The sequence below is a fragment of the Anticarsia gemmatalis genome, chromosome 7 (assembly GCF_050436995.1).
Source record: "Anticarsia gemmatalis isolate Benzon Research Colony breed Stoneville strain chromosome 7, ilAntGemm2 primary, whole genome shotgun sequence".
Classification (NCBI taxonomy): domain Eukaryota; kingdom Metazoa; phylum Arthropoda; class Insecta; order Lepidoptera; family Erebidae; genus Anticarsia; species Anticarsia gemmatalis.
This window is the reverse complement of record NC_134751.1, coordinates 5,841,890-5,862,078: the sequence shown is the minus strand read 5'-3', so window position 1 is coordinate 5,862,078 and position 20,189 is coordinate 5,841,890. Positions and strand designations below refer to the sequence as shown.

At 35.9% G+C, this 20,189-nt stretch overlaps 2 protein-coding genes across 8 annotated transcripts; one reads left to right on the top strand and one right to left on the bottom strand.

Moving 5' to 3' along the window:
• Positions 1-65: 65 nt before the first annotated feature.
• mRpL28 (mitochondrial ribosomal protein L28) lies at positions 66-1,870 on the top strand. Its single transcript, XM_076116651.1, has 5 exons — positions 66-206; positions 311-578; positions 658-977; positions 1,138-1,319; positions 1,692-1,870. The coding sequence occupies exons 1-5, from the start codon at positions 189-191 to the stop codon at positions 1,747-1,749; spliced, it is 846 nt and encodes a 281-aa protein (XP_075972766.1). The 5' UTR covers positions 66-188; the 3' UTR covers positions 1,750-1,870.
• A 200-nt stretch (positions 1,871-2,070) lies between these two features.
• LOC142974364 (putative phosphorylase b kinase regulatory subunit alpha) lies at positions 2,071-20,187 on the bottom strand. 7 transcript variants are annotated; one of them, XM_076116644.1, is made up of 19 exons: positions 19,751-20,187; positions 18,587-19,572; positions 18,157-18,370; positions 17,741-17,850; positions 17,452-17,593; positions 15,110-15,274; positions 14,592-14,759; positions 13,896-14,031; positions 13,573-13,652; positions 12,639-12,713; positions 11,363-11,545; positions 10,393-10,649; positions 9,640-9,678; positions 8,939-9,067; positions 8,511-8,649; positions 7,773-7,877; positions 5,378-5,493; positions 4,762-5,019; positions 2,071-3,793 (listed from the first exon to the last, which is right to left on the bottom strand). In XM_076116644.1, the coding sequence occupies exons 1-19, from the start codon at positions 20,007-20,009 to the stop codon at positions 3,569-3,571; spliced, it is 3,786 nt and encodes a 1,261-aa protein (XP_075972759.1). In that variant the 5' UTR covers positions 20,010-20,187; the 3' UTR covers positions 2,071-3,568. The 7 variants fall into 7 exon arrangements, with proteins under 7 accessions (XP_075972759.1, XP_075972758.1, XP_075972765.1 ...); XM_076116643.1 differs by lacking the exon at positions 17,452-17,593 and adding an exon at positions 16,063-16,210; XM_076116650.1 differs by lacking the exon at positions 9,640-9,678.
• Between the last annotated feature and the right edge of the window lie 2 nt (positions 20,188-20,189).

The following is a 20,189-nucleotide window of genomic DNA, read 5'->3' as shown; positions in this document are numbered from 1 at the left end:
TAAAAATATATTACGTTCCATCCTACGTAAAGTATTTCGTTATCCTCATTTTGTCATTGCCTTAATATCATGTCAGTGTCATTACTGTCAAATGTAAAATTTGTCAAAATTAGACTAAACGAAATCTAAAATATATTTGGTTTTTCTTCTTGGATTACTAATATATGATTTTAAATTAAACCATCCCGATGGCATCACGAATTCAGGTAAAGTAAAACGATGATATCAAAAATTAAACATGTTTCATCATCCATTGTGGCTACCTTGTAAGAGATTACCTTGCTGCTATTTGACGCGTAGATTATTACAGGCTACTGCGCGTCAGCTATCCAAAACTTTCAAGAAAAAAGGAAGATTTGAAATAGGTATTGCTTCCGAGTTGCCCACCGCGTACAAAAAGTTTTGGCGAGAATGGAAAGTGTTGAAGCCTGCTGCAGTGCATTACATCCCTCAAGAAGGAAAGTGGAAGCGTGACGACATCACTGGGGAAATATTACCCATTCAAAATATCCCTATTCCACTAAAACACCCTGCTGAAATTCATGAAGGAATATGGGGTGGAGAGGCAGTAGTCAAAGGTATGGTTATTGTGTTCAACTGTCAGTGTTAGAGGTTAAGGTTATGTTGGTATATAATTTGTTTGTTGTTTACTTATAGGCTTTCAGAAAAGAGACCCCCGACGCCGCAGGGTGCCTCATTATTGGGTGCCAGTATTAAAAAGAACAGTTGTAAAATCTGAGGTGTTGAACACTCACTTATCAGTAACAGTTACTGACCGAACTATTAGTTTGATCAATGACCACTATGGTTTTGATCATTACCTACTGAAGACTCCTGCATGTGACTTAGTGTCCATGCTAGCATTAAAACTGAAGAAGCAAATTCTAATAGAATTGATGAATGGATGTCCTAGACATGCGCATGATGCTCAGAAGCAGAAAGAAGTGTATGAGGAATATAAAACATACCTGACTTCGGTAAGAGTTCTAAATTATAATTTCTTTATCAAAATTTGTTTGCCACATGGAAGATATAAAATGTTTAAATAATAGATTACTTAGCACTTATGTACCTACAGTTGATATTATAGATAGTGTCATGCAACACATAATTGATGTTATCATTTTTGTATTTCAGTACACTCCTGAAGAAATAGAATGGTATGGTTTGACCTGGTATGAAGCACTGTCCAAACTAGCTAAGCAGAAAGAGGCTGCCAATAGACCTGTGCCTTTGAAAAATATGTACAGAAAGAACCTCATTGAGAAACTAAAGGCTGCAGGCATAGAGGAGGCAAAGGGCTCCCCTGATGAAATTTCGTAAGTTTACAAAACTTTTATATTTTGCTTTTATAAATAAACTTGATCTTTGCCAAAGATTGTTTCATGGGATGACTGTTCAAAGGGTAGTTTCCCAGTTGTCCCCTCTAACACTGTCCTGCGGGGTGACAACTGGGAATAAAAGTAGGAAGAAAATTCCCAGTTATACCGTTCAAAGACATCAGAAGTGGCCCGGTCTGACTTCATCTGGGTATATAGGCTGAGTTATTCCTAAAGGAATTGGGATTTCATTGATCCTGTACAAACCTTGTCCTAGCAGTAAAAATCACATAAAAGAAGTTATTTTCTAATTTGGTGTAGTTTTTCTAGAGTTATGCATATTGTTTGTAACATTATTAAAAATTATTTCAGGAACACTACATCATGGCTGTCCAAGATGAATCCATTTGGCAAGAAAGATGAAGCTTAAAGTTGTGTAGCAATAGTGAACCCAAAAAGTTGTTGAGTTTTAGTCAAATGTTAACTTGAAGTAGATGTGTTTTATGCCAGATATAGTGTTTAATTTAGTATAAATAAATAATAAATAAGTATATATTTGTTTTAAAACATTTTTGCATACTACAAATTTTTGAGGAATAATAATTAATTTAGTAATGAAATCACTTGGGCCAGCATGGTGGACTTTAGGCCTAAACCCCCTTTTTCCCGAACAAAGGAGACCCTTACGTGACAGTAGAAGAATAATGGGTAAAAGAAATGGAATCACAGAATTTATAAATGAAACTAAAGGTATAATTGCATCATTTAATATTTAAAAATAATCAACATTCAATTATTAGTGATATCTTTTCACTTTTCAACTAAAAGTATGGTCACATGTAAATTTTGTGACAATATACTATTCTACATCAAACTAAACAATAGCTGCCTACCAATAGACACTGCATAGCCTGGATAATTATGTTTTGTCACTTTCTATCATGTTTAAAACTATCTATGAGTGAAAAAGACAAAACACTGAATAATCCAAGCTTTACCAATGTTTATTAGTTGAGGTGCATACACATTAAATAGCATTGAAGTGTTATGTAACATGTTATGTTAATGTGTACACACCACTAGGCAGTAGGTATACATTTCAAAAATAAATCTTCTACATAAAAATATAATAATCACTGTCATTTCTAGGCTGTTATTTATATCCAACTAGTTTGAGATTGCAATAGAATATTGCTATAGTTATCTTTGATAATAATATCATCGTTAGTTTATACATAAATTGATTTATAGTAACATAGGTATTTATAAATTGATTTTGAAAGTGTTGACGAAATATGAAACTTGAATCTCTAAGCTCAGGATTTATTGTCCTATACTGTGCACTTGTTACACTACACTATACAATAGATGTTATTACAGAGTTTAGGTTTTTTATGTTTTCACTGTGTTTTTAAGATTGATAAACTTGACGTTTATCAATTATTTATTATGATATCAAGAGTTATGTTAAACTATTGCTAAAAGTTACAATTTATGAGTGCATTCATTGTGAACTTGTTGGTTATGTGAATGTAGGAAATTGACACTTTAACATTTTTCTAAGTTGGTAATCAAGCTATAAAAATAAGTGTTTTTCATTTAGTAGTATCGACATTTGGCACAAATATTTCAGTTTTTTTTGTTATGATGACACACTTCTCGCTTTTTGCTGTTTACGTGAAAACTACATAACAGGGGTTCAAGTCTAGCAGCCAATATGTTAAATCTTAATTATGGCTTTTTTACCATCTTACTCAATTATAATAATTCACAATCGTCTAGGAACAAAAAATACTCTACCGTGACAGGTAATCTTTAACGAATCTTGGCAAGTTGTCATCTAGTGAAAGACCCAACAAAAAGAGCAGTAGAGTCACACTCCTTTACACAGGCATTGAAGTCTGCACGCGTTAGTATGCAGAAGTGAGCCAACATTGTACTCGTGTTTGCGATAACGATAATATCACGACAGCGACGTAATCATTTAATACGATGATTGACACGTGTAAGGCTTGCCACACACATATTCGACAGTATTTATTGAACAACAAAACCGATTCGACTTACTCGATCAGGTTCATTTAAACAATGATATATTCTGTCTCGCCGCTCGGTTTGGCCGATTAATTCCGTACCGAATATATGTGTAGTGAGCTTAATACTGGCCGGGTCAACGTAGTTAGATAAGCTCGCTGTGACGCTGACGCGTGTAGAGCACAGATCGGGGGAACAGGAGGGGGGGGGGGGCACTAAGTGATGGTGCACTCGATGGGCGAGTCGACGGGCATGGTGGTGGCGAGCAGCGCGGCCACGGCGCGCGCCAGGTACGTCATGGTGCCGTAGCTGCCGCTGGGCGCGCTGTCGTACAGGTGCTGGCACACGCCCGCCGCGCCGCCGCACACCAGCGCGCCGCCCAGCGCCGCCGGGAACCCCTCCTTGGCGCAGCACAGCGTCGCGTCGCCGTTGCAACGCATCTAACACAATAGAATCACTGTTAGTTTACTATTGTGTTAACAGTATCTTGAGCGTAAATATTATACGTATAATACGTATAATATAGCTGCCAGCGTCCTAAGTGTGCAGATAGTCAAATAGTGACGAAAATATAGTAATATGTGGGTAAAATGTTGCCATAATGCCTGGGTATTCGCTTCGCGCTCCTGGCGCGCGCTCCATGAACGCTCGCACCAAGAGTGCGTTTCTCGGAACGCGCTCCTTTATTTTGAACGATATCAACTGAGCGCTCATGGCGCGCGCGGCAACTGTTCCAATGTTCGGGCGTTCAACATGGAGGCCACGGCGTCGATTGCGCCAACGCAACGAATAGGTACACAAAATAATATCACAGACTATCTCATTCGAGATAATAATGGGAAGTTATGTTTCATTCACCACAAGAACCGGTTACGAAAACAATAATTCATATTTATTTAAGTATGTATTATCAACGTATGGGTAGGGCTGGAGTCATGTAAAATACAGCAATTTCAAATATTTTGTAAAGGCAATTTTTTATTAAAATTATTTTATTTATTACCGAATTATTAACAATTCATTTTATTATCAAATTTTCTCAGCCTGTACGTAATCAACATGAGTAAAGTTTTCATTCATCGAGCTCACGAGTCATATGATATTCGAACCGTGCGTCGCTCGGAACGCAACGAACACACAAAATAATATCATGGCCGCGCCACAACTGAGTTTCCTTTGACGCGGGGTAAAAACCGACTACAGGTGGAACGGGCCGCTCCATGTTCGAGCGTTCCAACAAACAGATTGGCGCGCGTTCCAAACTGGTATCCTATTCGTGCGGCCGGAACGCGCACCAATTTTCGTCCTCCAGGAGCGCGAAGTGAATACGCGGTTTAATGTTGTTAGTTTCCAACAAGTAATGCTTATAAAAAATTAAAATAAAATGAAATAAATTGTAATATTTTACCTGATCTTCTAAAAATATCTGGTTAGCCTTATGAACGAGACTTTCGACCTCGATCATGCCGCCGAGGTGTGCGACGGCCTTGTATTCCACGACGAGGGTGAGCACCATGAGAGCCTCTACTACTAGTTGTCGGTATTCGGGCTGTGGGATCGAGTTCAATACGGTTTCGACTGCGAGGGCGAACTTTAACTCGCCAGATGTCATTTCTTGAGTCAGGTTGGGTTGAAGCAGTTTACCCTGGATCACCAGACCTTGGCACTGGACAGAAAGAATAATGGCTTTACTCAGATTAAAATTACAATTAGGATTTTGAGATATTTACTTTGAAATTAAGCAATCAAAATTAGGTAATTGATATTATAAGTCAGGATTGGTGGACCACAGGTTTACGAAACTACACCAAACCATGTGTCGCCAAACATCGTGCATCGGCCAATCCGTGACTTCCGATCCTAGATGGCCTTAATTGGTGTGGATTCGACTCATGATCAATTCGTATTTTTGCTCAATGAACCAACGCACGTGCCATTCGCGACTATGCTCAAGTTGTTTATGGTCATTGAAGAAAAAATCAAGTCAAAATATAAGTAAAAGGTATTGTAGGTAAGATAGAAACCTTTTCCAAAACACCCCATACACGTGGATAGAAGTCCCGTGGCACACGATTGAGTGCCCCGTCCAGACGCCTCCTGCGCAGCCATTGCCCTTGTCGGTCCGGCTCTATCGCTGGAGCTGAACGAAATATATATTGAACACTTCGTTAATACTGATCGGAATCGTTAGTTCTTGTGTAACAACTGATATTTCTTAAATATATAAACATAATAATAAAAATGGTATTAAATATCAATAGCGTGCCATATGCCAGCAGTGAATAAAAATGGGCTGAAAATCTATGATGCGTATGTTATATCACAAAATTAAAAGCATAAGAGAACTGAAAGAAACGTGACTGAATGTCTTCGCCCCTCCACAGCCAAAAAAATTGTTGACGAAACGTCCAGCATTGCATAATACCCACCACCGATACATAGAATAACTTATTTTTTTTAAATGGTAATGTATAGTACGAGATCCGACCGCGTGATTTATACGTTCACATGTTTGATTGATGAAATATAATTTTTATCGATATTTATAACTAAACCAATGCAGATCCGCAAAGGTGGCCATCCAAATTTGGCCGCAATTAATTTTAATTAAAATGTAATTAATTATTTATTGTTGAACAATTACGTTCACTTGTTATTGTTAAAAATATATTTCATTAGAAAGAAATATACCTGAGATACCGAGAAAGGTCAAGGTGCCATCCCTCACTTGGCCGCAACCTAATGTCAGCCAGGTGTAAACAGGTATAATTTCGTTGAATATATACGTTCATAATGTATTATCATGTTATACATACCAAATTGAAGATTAATTCTTTCCCTACATGATGAGATATAGGTGCCTATGCAAAAATGCCCGCAAATAGTGACTGCCAACGATTAAAGATAAATAAAAGCGAGAGAAACTTAAGATAAACGCCGCATGTCGAATAAAGATAGAGCATGCCAGCTGCTTGTCGTTTTCATGCTACTGCGCATGCGTCCATAGATAAGACTAAATACCGTACTGAATATTGCAATCACGTGTTTTTGACAGTCTTATGCGCCACGTTGTGTTTTTTCAAGTCCAAAATTATAAAACTTTGTTAATATTAATATTGATATATTTCATTCTTAACGTTATTAAAACGTAAGAATAAAATGAAGAAGTGTTTTTTGTTATGTTACGAAAAGACTACAAAACTGAACTTCGACAAATTCTTGTACGACACTACTCTACTCCGACAAAATGGCACTCCGATGCGTTTTAATTTAGACAATACGAATATAACAATACGTTTTAATTATTTAGTTCGATATACCTAGTCTCAGACACTATTGTACACCGACAAACCGTTTCTTCGACATAACTTAAATAAGAAACAATGCGACTTCGACGACATACTCCTTTGACAATAATGCTAGGTCGATAGCAGTTAACTTCGAAGTACTCTTCTCAGAAATGTTTTGCTTCGACAATATCGTAAATCGACGTGACACATCTATGCCACCAATGTATATTAAATTTTTTTTAAATGTATTTTAATGAACTCTTTTTACAGCATATTATTTTTGAGCAGTGATAGCCGAGTGGTATATAAGTTGTCACCTCCCACGCAAGTCCCACGTGATTGCAATATTCAGTACGGTATTTAGTCTTATCTATGGACGCATGCGCAGTAGCATGAAAACGACAAGCAGCTGGCATGCTCTATCTTTATTCGACATGCGGCGTTTATCTTAAGTTTCTCTCGCTTTTATTTATCTTTAATCGTTGGCAGTCACTATTTGCGGGCATTTTTGCATAGGCACCTATATCTCATCATGTAGGGAAAGAATTAATCTTCAATTTGGTATGTATAACATGATAATACATTATGAACGTATATATTCAACGAAATTATACCTGTTTACACCTGGCTGACATTAGGTTGCGGCCAAGTGAGGGATGGCACCTTGACCTTTCTCGGTATCTCAGGTATATTTCTTTCTAATGAAATATATTTTTTAACAATAACAAGTGAACGTAATTGTTCAACAATAAATAATTAATTACATTTTAATTAAAATTAATTGCGGCCAAATTTGGATGGCCACCTTTGCGGATCTGCATTGGTTTAGTTATAAATATCGATAAAAATTATATTTCATCAATCAAACATGTGAACGTATAAATCACGCGGTCGGATCTTAGACTAGTAGCTTTAATATCAACAATATTGTAATAGAAAATACAGTAGCAGACTTTCGCCTCGGAAATATGTTTCCCAAATCTTCTACGGGAGTGAAATGGAACATAAATTTCGCATACCTTTAAGAAATATTAGCACATTGAAGAACCATATATCTTACAGTTGAACAGAAGAGGCAAGCATGTAGAAGCTGATCCAGATACAATAACAAATGTTTGTACATACTTACTGTCATCAACAGTGCCTTGAAGAGACTGTCCTTCTAGAACAATCTGTGATTTCTTGCCGTATCTATTAGATTTGTTGCTCACTATTGAGAAATTACCACGGCCAACTGTGAAGTAAAATATTATTATTATATTATAGCAAAGATAGAAAAATGTTCGTACATCTTAAACAAACATTTGGAAGGTAAGTTAAATTAATGGATGGGAATATAATTTTATTACAATCATTCATATTATGATGTAGACTTGGTAAATTAACACAATGGACTACAGATACGTTACATAGGTATATGTCACATACAAAAATGTCGACTTTCTTTCTACTAACAAGTTATTTGGTATTCTTCTTCGCGTGCAATGGTCATAAACAATGTACAAAACATATAACTATTATCATAATAATATAGGACGCATTCAGACAAGGAATAAAAACAAAATGTATGACTTTTCACAAAATCACTCGCCTTTACTCTTATTAACTTTCCCTTTTATAAGAACCAAGGAATTAGTAGCTGCAAAAGAAAAATGTGTATATTTTACGTTCAAAAATAACTATTCTCGTGGCATTACAAACGTGCGAACCACGTCTCATTCCATCGAACTGTCATTAATTGTCACATTCTTATGATTCTTTTGACTATGACATAGTTTGCAGTTTTGTAATTAGATTATAGAAATTGAACTTGATCTCTAATATTTCTAATATTTCTATTATTAACTAGTAAGGGGGTGAAACTTACCGCTATTGATAGCGAACTCTTTTCCACTGAGAATATGATGGAGTAAGTTCTTCATTTCGAAGGGAGACAGATTCAATAAATGTTCCGATGCCTCTTCACCGTCGCACGACAGTGTTCTGGAGAGTTCTGTTGCCATCACCTGTAAGGAAAGGTACTATAATACCTCGTACTACTCTTAACACTAGCTGTCTTACTAATAAACGCCGTTTTGCCTTTTTTACTCACTAACAGTTACAAAATAGATATTATATGGTTAGGTATAAATTAACTAATATTCTGCTATTTATTTTTAAGAAGATAAGCCAGTTTTTTCACCAAAAACCTTTCTTGAGACGCTCGCAATATATAATACAACAATCCTAATGTAAATTTTTCAAACATTTCTTTTGCTTTCTAACAGAGTAGTTTACAAATAAATATTACAATACCTGTATAATCAATCCGACGCGGAGTCGTAACATCTCTAGGAAGAGTTGCGGCTCAGTGCGGATGAACATAGCGAGGTATACCAGCAACTCTTGGGTTAACATCGCCGTACTCTCGTCGTCACCGTACGCCTACACACACGACATAATATACTAATATTTACCAATTGCTTTACTATTGTGGGTAGAAAATGCCATTAAAGTATGTGTTAGATAGTATTTGTGCACATTAAACCGCGTATGACGTCCACATTTGCTATAGTACAAAACTTTGCACGTATACGCACGTTTGCTGTTAGTAACGGGCAATCGCGGGACTTCGTGTGACAATGATATGTAGATAGATAGTTGTTCACGACCAAGCGGGTTTTTTACGAAAATTAAACACGTACGTATGTATATTTAGCTTCCCTTAGCTTCATATGCTAATTACATGACCAACGATATTTTGGTTTTATAATGATCTTGATTCAGTGAGACGAATCAACTGTGTTTATGCTGATAAACAAATATACTATTCTTAGGAGTCGAACCCATTAACTTAACCCAAAATGCAATGCACCATACGTGCAGTTATACCATAAATGCATAACGTACAAACATGCAAGCAACGATAACTTTTTAATTTTCAATGTGGTAGTTATAAAACCTATTACATGTTATAGTCGAATGTTAGACATTTTTATATCAATCATATTATTTACCTTTTTCTGTTCATTCCCGTGTTTTTCATGCCGAAATGACTGCATGCAACAAATATTTAAGAATTTTGAAGTATTTTTCTCGTAAATGATTAGAAATATTAAATTAGCATAATGTTCATCAAATGAAAAAAAGAAAGTGTAACCAATCATGCAAGAAACATAGTAACACATACAACATTGACTTAATAATATAAAATATACAAACATTTTGCACGAAATTAATTAAATCCATCAATTTAGACTTCGGTTATTCGCACTTATGACCATTTCATTATACAGAGTGTAATATTTTACTGACAAGACCATTTTTTTTTTACAAGTGCGAATAAGTTTGGACTTTCTGTTAGCAAATTGTATGAAACGACCTGTAGAGTAACGCACCAACCATTTCACACATTTTAATAAAACCCAAATACCAAGAAAGGACATCACTTGCACACAAAATAAACGAAAAATCTTATAAATCAGTTGAGACTGAATTAAATGTCAAATGCATTGCGAAAAACTTTTTTCACGTACACTCACAACGGTTAGGCATGTCAGTCTGTTACCTAAAATCCTTAAAAATTTTACACTCCCACATGGTCATATACCGGTATTTTTTAGTACTTCTTATTACTTAGTTTATGGGTATAATTATATACCCAAAGTAGTAAAGTATAGGGATTGCTGATATTGAAATTTGTTTGGCTATAGACAAAATATCTTTTACCCATAATACCCTAAATACATAGACAAGATTGGTCCACAAACCTGATGTATGAGCTGTCTCAGCTCATTCTCCGGTAACGGTGCTGTTATCGTATGCTCATTATTCGGAGGCATACCCACAGTGATCTGTTTCTGTCGTACGAGCAAGTCTGTCACTGCTTTAGCCAAGTCCTCCACTCGCTTGCCCAACATGCCGGCTGTGTGACGGACCAGACCCCACAGCTTTTGAGTACATGCCTTCTCGTATAAAACCTTTAGAAGATCTTTAACTGTAACTGCTTTGCCGTTTTCTTGCATTCCTGTTGATACAGAATATTTATTGATAAAAAAACAAAATCATAATGTATACGTCATTTCGTTAATATAGCGAATTCATAAACAATATTAGGTAAAAAAATCTATTATTGAAAAAGTGTCTAAAGTCTTAAACATAAACCACAAGAGCGATAAATTTCAAACTATAGAAGCTCATTTGTATTGTTACGTACACGCGTATGTACGTGCATCATTTACGAACATACGTATACGGTACCCCTGTATTTTTAAACATTAGTTTTCTTGTGCTTTTTGGTTGGCATTGAATCCTGTTTCGAGTTCATTAAGTATGCGTTATTTGACTTACTCTAAACACTGTTTACTCAGTGTATACAAACAGAATGCCTTAAAGACAAGAGTCTCAAATTTAGATTTATTTTTAGACACAGTAACTATTGTAGAATTATTTACAGTACAGAAAATATTGTCAGAGATTAATGTCGCAATCTCTGCAGTAGTCTAAACTTAGCTAAAGAGTGGTATTAGTAGTGGTGGAGAGCACGTTAAGCCGTCGGTTCTGCGCCTGATCTCTCACTGGTCGTGTCGGTTATCCGTCCCACCAGACTATGAGAGTGATGGAATAGAGAGTGTACCTGTGTATTGTGCACACTTGGACACTATAAACAAAGATGGCCAGTTTCAATGAAACTGACCGCCGTGGCCGTATATCGGCTAGGAGGACATTATTATTAGTTACCTGTATTAAAGTCAAGTCCATGCGTATCGACAAGGTACTGCAGTATATCTCCCTGTTCGTCCAAGCTCTCAGTTTCACGCAACATCGCGATCAGCTCGTCCGTCTCTTGTTCGGCGTACACAGAGTTCTGCGACTCCGACGCGGTACGGTTGCGCAGTACCGGCAAGTTCTTGTTTATTATCACTGGAAATAAACATTCATATTTAAAAAGTTTTACTTAATAAATTGTGATTCTGAATTATGATTTACGTTTAGATTTTGGTTGTGAATATTTATTTTAAAATAAAACTTAAATGTCAGAATTGTCGAAAATTAGATACGTGCCAATATGAACTCTTAATTCAAGCTATTAAGGTTCAAGTTACTTAAAATATTTAATGTGTTATTTATAATATTTTAACAGTACACCCAAACCATATTACACCACCAAAGAAACATTATTATAAAGTTTGTAAATAATTTTACAACCAAAATCCCTTAGTTTCTAGTCTCAGAATCACAATGTTGATAGTATAGAGATAGTTCGCCCGCGAGTTCATGTTCAACTTAAAGCATGCCCTAGTGTTTGGAACAGGTCGTTAATGAGGTAAAGCGGAGTATGATAGGCTTCATTACCATAGTTCATGCAAACTGGCCCGGCGTTTTATGTGGCTGGCAACACAGAGGATATTATAAAGTTATCAGTAGCTGAACGAAATTGGCACATTGATTTCAAGGCCATAACAAATTGACATTTAAAGATAAGGCTAAGATATTTTTCATTCGACTATGTTTGTGAATAACAATCTTGACTTAACGCAAGTACTTTTCTGGTAGTCTAGAGTCTTCGCTCTTCATACACAAAATTACTGATCACCTGACCACAATAAAGCCGATATAAAATACAATTTGTGATACTTATGTATCAGGTTCAATCACGAATATTTTGCCCTATGCGAATTTTTCTTTGATTATCTTTGGTCTCTGTCAACTCCTTTAGGAAAAGGCGTGATTTTATGTATGTACGAGTATGTACGCTAATAGCTTCTAAGGCTTACTTTCTTCCTGAACGTATGTACGGTTAACGATATTCTACAGGACACTGCACAGCCACATTGGCGTGCACGGCAGACTTTTTTATGTAATACGCATATTACGCATCCGACCGAACGCAATCGATGTAGGAGGAAATATAACTTAAATAGCTTTAACAATCAGGAAATAATATAAGATCCTCTATTTTACCAGCATACGCCAAGCCAAAGCCGACCATTATAAAGGGAGAACAAAACGATACCACATTTTCGCTTAGCAGGCGGGACGATCACCGCGGCGATTGAAGAACGCTTCACGATAACGCCACTATAATGTGCTTGAAAATAAAAAATAACACAACGCTAAAAATTAATTGAGTGTGATATAATGCGTTATTGCGAACTGCAAGACTTTAACCCCTTACTACAAAATATATCTGAATATTTCAAGTTTGATATTATACAGGGTGTTAAACAACGTGTTCATTGGGTCGGAATCGGTACTTGGACGGAAGATGTATCTGGTTTAGCCTGGTTCCAACAGTACAGTGAAATGTAAGTGGCATGATGCTTGTTTCTGTTTCAACAGGCTAGAGTTGTGTCGGTATGTTCACTGGGTCGGGGGACGTGTTGCTTTGTAATAACGCTGGTACACACGCTCCTCTAGCACGCAGTACCATAGAAATCATACAACGCAATAAATCCTTACGGACCGTACGTTCCTATTCAGACCCAAGTCTAGACTGTTATTCAAAAGCAACAGGCATCGGTCCACATTCACTGTTCTGTTGGCAGCTATTCAAAGATACCTATTCTTTTTGGACAATCGTCTGCCTAACACTCTGTATATTTTTTTGGGAAACACCAAACTCAGGATATCGATAAAGAAAAGTCCGTAATAAGGGGTTTATTTCTGGCAAGATACGAAATGTTTTGTTCCTTTACATTGCCGTGAGAATGAAAGGAACTGTGATGTTTATTATAATCAATTTATGCGAGGGCTAACATCGCGATTAAATCAAGTCTCGTTGGACATGAACTCGCGTGCGAAATAGAAGTATAAACAAAATCTATTTACATAATAACTCAAACTTATTTTTAATTTTAAAGTAAAACTTAGGGCCAAAACTGCTATTTGCTCGTTAGAAAAATAGTAATAAATTCTTATTATTTACTCAAAAAGATATCACTACTTACCGTCTTCTTTAGGCGGTGCTTTCTCTTTAGTTATTTCAATAGTCGGCGCTGGAACTCCCAAACTAGTCGTTGAAGTTCCCCTAAAACAATAGAAAAGTGTCAAATTAAATAAAATATTTTTTTATGTCAAAAACTACCCGCAGCCCCAACCCTTATTACGTGAGTCTACCAACATTCTGTTCGAATAAATCGCTTCAAATAAAACAAAACCAGCTAAAAGAAATCACATCAAGTCTTTATTAATCTTCTTCAGACTCTTTCCCATAGGCAGAAACCACAGAAATTCTATCATTTTATGATTTGCTGAATAAATAATTACTTACTTAGTAAAAGCTCTTTTTTTAGCTTCCTCGGGTGAAGGACTGCGTCCGTACGCGGGGTCCACTTCAAGCCACGACGGCTTGCGTTCTAGAGATCGTCCTTGCATTGTCGAATCTCCTTCCATACCCAAAGTTTCCGCTGTAAAACAAATATCTTGCATTTAGTATAAGGTTTTCGCACTAGTTCAAGGTATTAACTAATCTATACTAATATTATAAAGCTCAAGAGTTTGTTTGTTTGATTGGTTGTTTGTTTGAACGCGCTTGTTTGCGTTTGTTTTTTTTTTTTTTAATCTTAGGAACTACGGGTCCGATTTGAAAAATTCTTTCAGTGTTAGATAGACCATTTATCGAGAAAGGTTATAGGCTATATATCATCACGCTACGACCAATCGGAGCAGAGTACCAGTAAAAAATGTTGCAAAAACGGGGAAAATTTACACCCATCCACTCTTATGTGACGCAAGCGCAGTTGCGCGAGTCAGTAGTATAGTATATAAGTAGTTTCTACCTATATAAGGTCTCATGTTAGTTTCTTACATCGAGCTTATTATATGTTTTGTAGTTTTGCTTGGTCACTCCAATCCGTTACTTAACGGGCGTACAAAATAAATGACTTCTCAGAAATATATTATCAATATTTCGAAAATACATGAAACAGCATGGTAAAAATAAGTATAAAATAGGAGAAAAACTTACAGTCCACATTAATAGAGCGAGTCTTCTTGATGGCTCCTCGTACGGACATGCGCCTGCGCAGCGCGCGCGCGTTACGTGCGCCCGACGGACGAGACAGGAAGTTCAACTTGTTACTGAACGACTTCAACAAGTGATCCTCTAAGTAACTCTGGACTTCCGGGTTCAGTTCTGAAATTGTTGTTATAATTAATGTAAGTCGAATATAGATTACCTTTAGTCGAGAGTGAAATAATGTTCTGTAGGCTCTTTTTAAGTCATTCGACTATTAATTGATTAACAGAAACAATACAAGCAATTATATTCAATGCAAATAAATGTGCTGGCTATTATAAACAGGGTAATTTTAATTTTAAGCGAATATATTTGTCTGAGAAAATAATATAGGCTATTTTTATAGACACAAAATGATTACGGACTCGAGGCCTGAAGACCCTCCCTTAGTCCCTTGCCCCACAGCAATATAATTTATATGGCAAAGAACGTAAGTTAAGCACATAATTAAAGAAATTAAAACTTACTATCAGGATACCCATCCTCTTGACTTCCAAGGAAACTCAAGTTAGTAATAGCAGAAGTGCTCAAAAACTCTCCGAGATTACCGAGCGTCACTCTAGTACCGTTAATATAACCGGATTTTAACTTCTTCATCGTAGTTATCATTGCCATGGGAATTTTACCTTGATCTGAAAATTTTATATTCAGCATTCACATAACAATAACAAAATTATAGATATAAATAGTAAGTAAAGCTTCAAAGCATTGTGATGATGAAAAAATACTATTTAATACTATGTATAATGGAAGATATGCAGTTTTGTTAGTAATGTTTGTGAGTTAGTATTTGTTTATTTGGTAGGAAAATAAGCAGTTTTTAAATATATTAGCGTTTAGTTTTTAGATGTTGGTAATATTTAAGAACCGTGATAAAACATGCACACTGCACAGTATGTAAAAAATTAAAATCTTTGCGATTTTATTCGACATGCATTTGATTGTCGGTTTAATATTCGTAGCGTAAGTTTAAAAATAACGAAGTTTATATAAAACACCAATATTTTTTTAATATATATTTTTTTAGTAAGTTTTTATATTTGTTAGAATACACTCCTCCACCAATGTTAAAGTAATAATAAACGAAAACAGTTGCTTAACGTGCTTAATAGTAAAATTACAAGCTTCTGAACCTAACATTGCTTCAAAGCCTAGGTTAAAATTAGTATAAATATCGGTAATATAATTGCAGACTATAATACACATACAGGTACTATTCATCTACAAAAATCAGGCAGGTTTCAAAAAAATTACATATTTCGTGAGAAGGATACATAATATCATTCAGGGAGATTCAAATGTAGAAGTAGGATGTGGTATAATAGTTTCTTTTAATATTATTAACCACCTGATTGTTGTAGATTCGATAATAGAAAAAAGAACCAATTATTGCAGACAGTTAACGTTATAATAATTTTACCTAACAGGTACTGTGTAGCGAGCAACGTGAGAGTCGGCCGGCCTAGCATTTGCTTCCAGCTCATGCCCAGGAAAGCCACGTTCGCCATGAACGTGCTCGCAAGCAGAGCCGGGTCGCGCGACATGTAGTACTCTTCGTAGTCGAAGTTCTACGGCACACCACACCCATGCACAATGTTAGCTCACAGGACCATGTTTAGTCTACTACTGTTCTCTATATTATATACAGGGAATATGATAATCATTAATTCTATGCAATGGAGAATGTTACTAGGTATGCCAAATCGCTTGAAATTTTGACTCAGTAAAGCCTGTACATGTACATGAAAACTAGTTTTTGTTTTAGTCCAAAATACCAAGTAGTTTTGATTTTACAAGCATTCAAAGTTTCAAAAAATATCGAGTCCCGCTAACAGCGTGACGTCATAGTACACCATGCCGCGCGGGCCGCGTCCCGCTTAATATCAAGTCTACAGCCGTAGATGTAATAGCTTATGCAGTATTTTGTTGTGTTTTCGTCTGCTTATTACATTTAAAGTGTAATAATAGTAAATATTATTAAAAAAGACTATGTGAGCCAGACTTAACGTGGTGTACAATGACGTCACACCGACTCGCGCGGTTACAACTTGTTTTACTTATAAATCGGAAACTAATTGACGTATCAAAGTAATTCTTTCACTAGTATTTTTTATTTTTAACAGAGAATATGAAGAGCTAATAACCCAAATTTGTTAACATTCTCCATTGACTACTAGTGAATCTGAATATGGATCGAAAAATAAAATGAAATTATACAGGGAACTTTAGATATCGTCGATATTTTATAATTCAAAATCATTCATTTAGAAGTATCTATCAGTTCAATGTAAAATAAATCTTTATCACATTTTGGCTGTCGCTTCATCTTGAATCTGCTTCGTAATAGAACTGTCTGCATTTATGTAAATTTTCTTATGGACTATAGTTTCAAAAACAAAGTAAATACGCTCTCACACAACCTTCAAAACGGTAGACGCGAGCCATGCATTATAAGCAATACATTTTCGTTCGTCGTTTAAATAAAGGATAACAAAGTAGGAACTGTGTAAAATTAAAAGTACTTTATAGCATTTTCAACAAAATCTCTACAGCTCAAAATAAAAGACCCCCTTGTTTGGAACCCCTGATACAAAAAACTAGATATATTTACCGGTAAAACTGCTACATACTGCTATTTTGATATGGCAATGGTAAAACAAGTAAACCAACCTGGGTAAATAAAATATTATCCACCAAACTATACTACTGGGTCATGTTATTCATGGATGAATAATTTCATACATTAACAAACATGGATGGGCAAAACCAGCAAGCAAATTTTACCAAAAATATAGCAATAAAATAATACCTAAATGGTTGAGGGCCAAAACAACTAGCGGTCGCCCAATAAGATTTTGCCAAGAGGACTTCAAGAAATTAATTTCAGCTTTGAGCGTATCAACCATCAGCTCATAGTCAGAAGCGATGTAGAAACGTGTCATATCAGAAAACTATCAAATTAAACAAAGTATTCAGTAACTAGAAAACAGTACAGCAAACAATAATAAAATAATTTACATGCTTTTTAAGAGTAAAGTAACCATATGTAAAAATAATCAATAAATAATTTCTCAGAGATAATGCCGGTTGTACCTTACCTGAGGTGTAAAGGCAAATATGCGATCATTCAAAGAGTACAGCTTGCTAGTACTAAGGATGCCCACATCACGAGACTTTCTGCCGGATAAGCCTAGCTTTTTGTTCCTACCTGTAAAAAGCATTATGTTAATTTAAATATTACTTCTATTGAATAACTTTTACACATTAGAAACTATATTAATGAAAATGGAAATCAGTGACACTTGTGCAAAGGCAGGCCTCTTTAAAAAGTATTTATTCAAAAAATATTGCTCATTTTAAACAACTGGACTGACCTTGAATACAAACATACGTTTGATAAGTAATTTAGAAGATTGATATCAAGCAATCATAGTATTCTAATCAGCAATAATTATAATTAATTGAACATAAAGTTAGAACAACAATGATGAGCTATTTTTAAGGTTTAACTTACCTAGATAAGTATACAAGTGACTTAATACTCTTGCCGGCTGAACTTCAATTGGAGCTACATCGCTTATTGTCTGCACATGCAAGTCATACTCCAGCAATTTGTCTCTAATCTCATTATTTTCAGCAAGTATGACAATTTGAACAACCACATCTGGCTTTTTCTCAGAACATAATCGTCTATTGAGGGGGTCAAGTTCACCAACTGCTAGAAAACCCTGTAACAGTAAAAACAATGTTTAACTACAAGAACTCTCTGAATGACTATAATAATAATCACTATATTCAGGGCGTTACAAACATGCGAACTACATCATAATCAAAAATCATAGGAATGTGACTGTGAGTGCGATTGAGAGGCTCCGATAAAATGACATTACTTAGTTTTGCACATTGAAATTGCCTGAGTATAATACCTATATGCATTTATTTACCTCCTGTAACAATTTTCCGAGGATGTACAAAGATTGTGCCCATATAAAGGGGCATCGGCCAAGTGGTATACGTTCCTGACTTCCAGGGTCTTCATGTTCCAAATGTGCCTTGTCTCCGGGCACTGAATATAACTCAGGAACAAGGGGCATCCCGCCATCCTTCCTTATCATTACCTTTTCTAACTTTTGCATATATTCAGTAACATTTGTTTTGTCGCCTTGGAAGCAATAATCTAGTATAAGGTAGCAAAAGAATAAAGGCCATTCACATTCTATATTCTCAAACATCCTCAACTCCCAAGGCTCATAATAAAGCCTATTAGGGTCCTCTCTAGGTGTCTTATGACCATCTCTCAAGAATCTCTTGCACCCATATTTTCCTTGAAGCTTATTTACAATAGTGTCTCTAGTTAAGGCAATTAAATTAGGATCATCAACAGCAAATGCTGGATAACTGATTATAGAGAGAAGTCCAGAGTCAAGTTCTTTACTATTAGATTCTCTGGGCAACATTGATTGTAATACAGCCTGACATTTCTGAGCTTCATCAGCTAAAACATGGATCACACTAGAAGGTCCTCCACGAGCACCAAACAGGTCCAATTCATTCATAGCTTCCAAAGCAGCTTTGGCCATGCCAATGGAGCTAGCATTCAGCTCTGGAAGACCATGGTTGGTCTTATCGCCCCTCTCCCATATACCGTAGTCAGGTGTGCAATATGCTGACTCTATATAAAATACTAGATTTTGGATGAAAGAAACTTCATCGAGGGAGAAGACAATCTGCAGTCCTGAAGCTGTCATTTGTGCAAGAACAAGCAGGTACAAAGAAATGGCATCAATCTGCAAATGACCCCATTCAGTATCTTTGACTACTGTGCGGCCAGTAGTTGAGGAATACTTAGCATGTAGAGAGTCTGTGGGATGTTGAGTACTTTTAAACTTCTCTACTTTGTCTTTTTGTTGCATCATAGCCATGAGAAGACCTGAAAATTATTTTCGACAAAATGAGACGCTAAATATACAGAGTATAAAATTCTAACTACTATTGTATTAAATAATTCTGCCAATAACTAGGTACTAAATTGAGGAAATACATCCATAACAAAATGTAGCTACAACCATATTGCTATAAAATGTGTGCTGCAGATAATAATAATATACCTCTCATTAATTTGACACAACTTTGTTCCAACTCATATGTTTTGGCACGATCTTCATCTTGATCTGCTATTTTCTTGAACGCCATGGAAAGTCCCCATACCGCCAAGATGCAGTATAAGTTATCCCTAATCCAGGCATGATCATTGTGAGGACTTGCGGGAAACAAACCAGTAACAGGCTGCTGATGATCTAAAATTAACTTATGCACTATCCTTTGATAATAGTCCAAGCGCACCCCGGAATTACTACGTGTCCTCATTTTAGTGACGATAAAACTTCACTTCAAAATAGATTATCACATCATTTTAGATAAGACTCGTCCAAACATGGAAGCAATAACATTAATTAGCTAGTTTTAATTATTTCTTCCCGAAAAATGTTTGTGTCATTTGAAAGTCGCAGTTGTCATTTTGTCAAAACAAGTACGGCAATTGACATT

Bases quoted from the DNA above. Each gene is read 5' to 3' on its own strand.
- LOC142974364 (XM_076116643.1), bottom strand. From the start codon at position 20,009: ATGAGGACACGTAGTAATTCCGGGGTGCGCTTGGACTATTATCAAAGG. The intron at 19,573-19,750 runs GTATATTATTAT...AATAATTTTCAG, and splicing joins TTGTGTCAAATTAATGAGAG to GTCTTCTCATGGCTATGATG. The intron at 3,794-4,761 runs GTAAAATATTAC...CTATTGTGTTAG, and splicing joins AGATATTTTTAGAAGATCAG to ATGCGTTGCAACGGCGACGC.
- mRpL28 (XM_076116651.1), top strand. The intron at 579-657 runs GTATGGTTATTG...GTTTACTTATAG, and splicing joins TGGAGAGGCAGTAGTCAAAG to GCTTTCAGAAAAGAGACCCC. The intron at 1,320-1,691 runs GTAAGTTTACAA...AAATTATTTCAG, and splicing joins GGCTCCCCTGATGAAATTTC to GAACACTACATCATGGCTGT.